The sequence below is a fragment of the Mangifera indica genome, unplaced genomic scaffold, assembly GCF_011075055.1.
Source record: "Mangifera indica cultivar Alphonso unplaced genomic scaffold, CATAS_Mindica_2.1 Un_0021, whole genome shotgun sequence".
In the NCBI taxonomy this organism is placed as follows: Eukaryota; Viridiplantae; Streptophyta; class Magnoliopsida; order Sapindales; family Anacardiaceae; genus Mangifera; species Mangifera indica.
In genome coordinates, this window is record NW_025401113.1 from 100 (window position 1) to 7,574 (window position 7,475).

A 7,475-nucleotide genomic window follows, 5' to 3' on the forward strand; every position below is an offset into this window, starting at 1 on the left:
ACCGTCAATTTGTTTTTGGACAGTGTCAGGTTCAGGGGGTTGTCTATTTCACAAAACCTCAAGGATAGTTTTGAAGAATATGCCTAAACTTAGTATGCAACTGATAATTTTGAACCTCAGGGGTGGGTCTAAACTTAACCCAAAATAAAAAATGCTTTGACCTGATATGGAAAAAAAATTAAATGTTTCCATGCACATCATTGTTTTACACTACAACTTACCACAGCTTCCAGATGCAGGCCAATACTCTGCACCTCCAGCAAAACTTTGTCTTTCAGAGGCATCTCATCATATTGGCAATCAAAGGAATCAATGCCAAACGCAGTTGTATTTAGAGCTTTTGGTCCATTACAGCCAATTTCAGAAAACTCAGTCAAAATCCCAATATCTGAATGCAAAAGCCCAGTCCCTCCATTTGCAAAATCATCATTACACAATCTATTTTGTATGTTTTTGCCCCTGTTAAAGGTAGAAGTCCCATTGCAGGTCAATCTGTCAACAGAAGATTGCTTCTGAACCTGAACATCCAGCATGGAGTAATATTCAACTTCCATCCTCTCCATCTTCCTAGTTTCAGCATCAATAAGGAGACATGTACCACCAGAAGAATCATCCTGATGATATAGGAAAGACATATTTCTCCCTCCCCTATTCTCTGGAAATTCTTCAATTTCATCTTCCACAATCAGAGCTGAAAGCACTCTTTGATACAATGGAGTGTCTTCATTCATACTCTCTGAGTCCATTGTTCCACAAAAGAAACCATTGTCCTGAACTTGATCACCCAGATCAGGAATCCTAGTCAGCTCTTTTGACTTAATCTGACCAGGAAGGCCTCTGTCTTTTTCACCAGAAACAAGAATCTGAGACAGAAAATCTTCATGCACAAGATCACCCTGTCAAAAATATGTATCTTCAGAACTACTACATGAAATACCATTAAACCCAACCAAAACTGAAGACTTTCCACAAGTGTTTCTATTTTATTTTGATTAATGTTTTGTAGATTAAGGCCGCCAAAAATGAGATGCACACAGAAAATTTGGATCAGAAATAAGAACATTGAAAGAAAACATAATGCTTAAAAAAGAATCTAGGAGTAAAACCACACAGAGGAACAGCCAATAAACAAATGACAGGTGGGAAAAACATGAACTAATAATACAAGTTCATGACAACAAAAGCAGAGAGTTGCAGAAGAACCATAAAAGGTTAGGAAAAAGGATTGGTCAGGTAAAAGTGGATAGCAAAGATCATCCAAGTTTCAGGAGGTAAGAAGCATGAATTTTTAAAGCAATATCATGGTTCACACAAATAATCCCGTTATACTCTAAACAGCATCTTCCCCCTCGTGGTCATTGAACGGTCATTTAAGGGAATTAATAAAAATGTTGTTTTTTCGGGCTGCAACATGAGGTGAAACGGCATCTCTATGTATTAAATTCCTATAAAATGGACTTTGCTTACAGAAAATGCTAAGAGCATAAGGAATTCAATAAAGATGACTTGTGAAAATATACAGCTGGTAACATTACAAAAACATAATAATCAGTATGGAAAAATCACAATCCAAAACCATGTAGAGTTGCTTTTAGAAATTAAATATATGCTCTTTGACATCAATAAGCTTTCATGATGCTCATAATTAGATGTCAGCTAATCCATGATGACAAGATAGAAGAATAGAAGGGAGTATCATTTTGGCAGTGAAGAATTAATTCAACTATGGCCAGAATATTTGTTAACTACAGACTATAGTTACCACCTGTAGCTTCAAGTAGGCTGCATCCTCTAAGCTGATGGAAGCAAACATCAGTTCCATTTTCTTCCAGAATGAACCAGAACATGCAAGATCTACAAAAGTATTTCTTTTTAATTAAAATGTCCCTATTTACAAGAGAAATGATAGAGAGAAACATGCAGTGACACACACAATACATATTATGCATGTATGTGCATGTCAGCAACAAAAAATTAAGCTTAGACGCGTACAGCTGGAATTACAAGCAAAATTTGCAGCTGCCAAGAGATCTTCACGATCATCATCTGAATCACCTAGAATACAAAAGGCAAAAGTAAATTACTAGGGCAAAAATTTCAGCAAGGCAGTACATATTATGATCTATACTTTTTTCAAAGGAAAAATATATTGTATTGTTCACAATACACTGAGAACAAACAAATAAAATAGCAAACTTAATCCTCGTGGCAAGCAACATATATGTCCAGTATATATGCATAAACATAGAAATTTCTGCAGTGTCTGTATTACATAAGGCATAATAAAAGAATTTGCAAATTACAGTAAATTTACCAGAAACATTAATGACAGAGACATGCTTAATTATTACACAAAAAAAAAATTGAAGTTATAGTGCATTCTTCTATCTCTCAAACATAATTTTTATTCAAATATCACTATTAGATCAAGAGCCAACCCCGAATACATTATATTTATTATATTAATTTGAGATTTTACCAGACAAATCTGGGGAACCAGCCATTGATGTATGACACAGTCGAGTAAAGACCTTGCGTTCTGACATTTTCTTTAGTGGCCGACGCCCTGACTTGCTGAAACAAATTAAAAGATTAAATATATGAAATACAAAAACTAGGGTTATGAGGGAAAAAGTAGCACTTTCATCCCACTATTAAGAAATATATGGCACACCTTCCATTCTTATCAAAACCAGGCCTTGAACTTTTAACTGGCTTTGATAAGGATGAATTTTCCAACTTTTCCTGCAGTGGCGAAATGCTAGCCTTAGAATATGATGGGCCTCGTCCACTCCTACCCTGTCTACGCACGCCATCTCCCATCTCTTCCTTGTTCTGTGCTTTGTTCTTCTTTGTAAGCAACAATGATGGACCACCACTATGAACATAAGTGGTTCTTTCCTCTAATTCACTGCTACCCACTCCTTTTTCCTTTGACCTACCTTCACAATTTTCCCCAGCACCAGATTCTTCACTTTCAGATAATCTGGCTGGGGATAAAACAATCTCCTGCTTCACCTTATATTGTGTGGTGCCATTAGACATGCCTCTAGCAACAAGCAACCCATTGCTCCCAATAGTAGGTATTCTAGCACCTAAATCAGAAGGTGTACAACCCTCTAAAGATGTTTGGCTTTCATCAAGATTTGAGACAGGAGAGACCAAATTAGCTCTTCGGCTGCGTGAGGTTTTTTGTGGCCTCTGACCACCCCACTGAGTTATAGGGGGAGAGGATGATCCCACAGACAAAGGACGCTTGCGATTACTAGCCCCAACCACAGAATTAATTTTGTTTATAATTGGAGATTGTTCCCAGCCATCTGATCCAGATGGACGAGGAATATTTGGAGAAGATTTTGCAGCCATTACAGGACCAGTTCGAGGTAGCCTTGAGGCCTTTCCTTTCGTCAACGGACTAGTAGTGACTAAATGATTATCCTCACGTATGTTTAACCTGGATAAGAAAATTACACACAATAAACAGTAATTAAAATCAAGGATACTTGAACCAAAGCCACATCTCAGGTATCTGTAATTCGTAATTCTGCACCAAGAATTGCACCATTGATTATAGACGCTAAAACGTACTTGTTTCCTTTAATGCACTCCTTATTTGAACCAGCCATGAAATCCCTTGAAAGAGAAACCTTCCCCAAATCACTCTTGGGAATTGCACGGACATTTGAACTAGCAAGCAAGGAAGTATTATCTAACTTATTAATGCCATTGGCACCGCCAGAAGATCCTGGTCTGCAAAAAAGAAAGTTCCAAAAACATATTATGTTTTATCTTTTAGCACATAAAAAACAAGACTCCAAACATATTATGTTTCATCCATGTATGTCCAGATAAACCATAATGCTCCAGAAAGTGCTTAAGAATTGTTTGAAAGAAGATGATAATTACCATAGCCAGAAAATATTCATGGCTTTCAAAATCCATCAGCATAAAATCATGGCCGATTTCTCATAATTTAACATTAAATAGACATGTATTCAATTACCTAAAGCCTTGGGCATCACAAGACAGCGGACAAGATTCATTGCTAAGCTTATGATGCATTACACGTTTAAGCTCTCCATCACCCTCTGCAGGTCTGGTTAAAACAGTGCCAACTGAACGCTTCCTTTTCATTTTCTTTTCCCACCCTTCTCCAGCAGGCAGTCTACGGATCTTTTCTTCAACCACATCAGAAGTTTCACCACCATCTTTCAGCATGTTTCTATCTTTTATCATAGGTAGAGCCTGCCTTGCAGGAATATTACTTCGCTCAGCCTGAAGAAGTTTGAAGACAAGAGAGAAATAGACCATATAAGTTAAAATATATCAGTAATACAAAATCATGACATTTTATGAGATATTACGATTCATTAAGCAATCAAAGAGTTTTCAAGATGCTGAAAAGAAAATTTAAGAAAAGAAAAAGAAATTGTGATAGATACAGTGTCAAAGCAACAATGAAGCAATATTATGTCTCATATAGATCACATTTGATGGTTTAGAGTATCCAAATAAATTACGCTCATTAAGTTTCGTGATTCTTTGAAGTGCATGCAAGTGGTTTCACTCTTTTAGGAATTACTTGTGATACAGAGGACAGGGACCTCAGTGAAAAATGAATAATGTAGATATCATAATTTTCTGGTTCACCAACAAGCTGATTTTATGGCTAAAAGAAGTGGGACAGAGAGAAGAAAATTCAGAGGATGTTTCATGCTAATTAGTTGTTCTACTTTTGTTTCTTTCTTGACCCAGAGATATAAGTTACCACACTTCTACATCAGCTTTCTCTTGTTCCTTTTCCACTTCAGCATTCTAGGCAGGTGCAGACTTATGCAACCAAAAAGCCTCAAGATAGCAAATCAAAACCACAAGGTAACATGCACAAGAAGTGGGAGAGAGAGGAAGAAAGATTTATTGAATTTCATACAAAATTAGGGCAAAAAGAAAAAAGTCAACTGATCCTCCCAATAAAATAAAGAAGAAGCATGATAAAACATGGAAGATGACATTGTTGATTAGAATAACAAAAATACAAGCAACTGTTGATATACTAACCCTTGTTTCAGCAACTGAAGTGCGAACTCTTTTATTCAGACCTACACTTTTAGTTCTGTCCTCCAGTCTTTGAGGCAAAAAGTCAGGAGAATTCCGTTGCATCAAAGCACCCATCTTTAACATATTTGTTCCACCAGGCCTTTCATTTGTTAGCATGTCATTCCGTGGTAACTTCTTTGGATTTAAAGCCTTAACATACTTGTCCAGATTGTGCAAGGATTCATCGATCTTTTTTGCCCTACCCCTGACACAAATAATGATGCATTTTAGCTGAGAAGGATTTTTCAAAATGGTAACAAATCTCTAAATCAAACATTTAATCTTTGCATTTACTTTTGAACAATAAACAGTTTCAGGAAGGCCAAAAAAAGTTCAGCACAATCCTGGTACATGGCAAAAACACAGGGGAACACGAAACAAAAAGAGGAAAAAAACAAAACTAAAGGCATCAATTTAACTTATAAAACATGTACAATTTCTATATGATTCAATACCAAGATTTTAAGGGAAAAAAATGCATATATTTGGCACACATGTCCACAGGTGAATGCTAATAGTAAGACTGATCTGCATTAACATAAAAAGTTTTAATTGTCTCATACTCATATGTGATAGAAGATAATCAGAAAACAGCAAAGCATATGCCAGTTTTACATGGTATGTAGAAACACAAATAGAAGAAATCAAAGAGAATTGGTATATTGTAAGCAACAAATTATAATTACCGCGCCTTAATAGAGCCATACAACACATTTGCTTTAAACTGTTTCAATTCCTCAGTAGCTACTGCAGGGGGAGGCTTTGCATGAGCAGCTCCAAAAGCATTGTCTTCGGCAGTGGTCCCAATAGACGTTCCCAACACTTTGCTTATCAGATCACCTAACCGTATATATTTTTGATCACCCATTGTAATAGGATCCAATGTTAACCACTGAGATAATGATGGCACATCCCCCGTTGATGTAGCCATTCCTCGAGACATACTGCTCACAGAACTAAACATCCGGCTCTCACTCCCTTCCCGGAAGCTTCCAGACCTATCCAATGAATAAAACCCCTGCTGTCCGTTTGGATAGTTCCCTGAAGATGCCAAATCTTCCGGACTAGCAGAACTAGACTCAAATCTCACATTTCCCGCCATAACTCTAATTCAAAACATATCTACAAAATGGTTTAAAAAAAAAAAAAATCTTGTTTTAGCAACTTGAATAGAACAAATCCATCAAACACATGGAGCAGAATTTCAACATATTCACCACAAAAAAAAAAAAAAAGTAGCATAACCTAAAGTTGGTGTCAACACTCGCTTATTAATATGCCTTTCTTCAACTCAGTTTGTCAAAAAATTTTACCAAAAAACAACTACTAATTGCTTGAAAGTACAATAAAACTTTACTACAAAAGAGAACAAAGAGTTAAGGCATATCAGTAAGCTTTCAAAAAGTTACTTTTATTTAGTAAAACTAGCATTTAACCAATATTTTCCTTCTCCGATTCCAAATAAATCGACATACCTTCTAAATAATTAAAACAGTTCTCAACATTCTAAAAAAATTGTCAAACGTAAAAGCGAATCCCAGCAAACAAGCAAGACTTAAGCTTAACTACAAAATAATTACCTACAAAATTAGAAAAAATCGAGAGACCCCATAATATTAAACCTCTAAACAGCATCTAAGGAAACAAAAAGTACTAAAGTTCAGGGCAGATAATTGAAACAAAACCAAATTCAGAATCGAAAAATCATGATATATATAAAATACAAAACGACAAAAGAATGCGAAATTCCCAAAATCCCCATTCGCAAATTGCTTCTTACTTACGAACAAGCAGTCCACAAGCTTCTCTGTACTTCAAAACCCTAATTCGAGAACGAATTAGGGTTTTACAAAATTTACCCGAAATTAAACCCTTATATCGAGTCGAAAACCTAACAATTAAACATTCGAAGCTAAAATTTCACAAAGCGTACCGGCATTGACCGATTGAGCACGAAACGAGATCGTATTGTAGAGAGAGAAAGTTTTAAAAACGTTTTTTATAGAGAGAGAAAGTAAACAGTTACTAAAGAGATTCTTCAGACAGAGAGAGAAAGGAGGAAACAAGTGGGTCCCCATAAAATTCAGGGGGAGTAGGGAGAAGAATCGAGCAGATGAAATCGGAACCGTTAATTTCGTTTTAAAGCGAAGACCACAGCCGTTGATCAAGCTGTAGTGTGAGTGGGACCTAAATTATTTGATTGTGAGGTTGGGATGGTGAATTTTGTACTTGAGGGGAATATACTCTTTTTAGCACTTGGGTGGGTTCTTGTGGCTAAAAGAGAGTGGTGGAAATTTAACTTTTTCAATTTTTCCTCTTTTTTTTGGAAAGAAAAGGGCTGGGAATTTCGGGGAAATTAAAAAAAAAATTAAAATTGG

The 7,475-nt window shown here is 36.1% G+C and overlaps 1 protein-coding gene across 1 annotated transcript; it reads right to left on the reverse strand.

Moving 5' to 3' along the window:
* Window positions 1-221: 221 nt before the first annotated feature.
* On the reverse strand, window positions 222-7,024 carry LOC123206008 (the record flags this gene model as incomplete). The annotated part of the gene is made up of 10 exons (XM_044623099.1): window positions 6,878-7,024; window positions 5,784-6,219; window positions 5,059-5,302; window positions 4,004-4,275; window positions 3,589-3,750; window positions 2,675-3,454; window positions 2,480-2,574; window positions 1,993-2,055; window positions 1,766-1,854; window positions 222-896 (listed from the first exon to the last, which is right to left on the reverse strand). Coding segments are annotated over exons 2-10 (2,796 nt in total), but the record flags the coding sequence as incomplete, so codon positions are not given.
* Window positions 7,025-7,475: the final 451 nt, after the last annotated feature.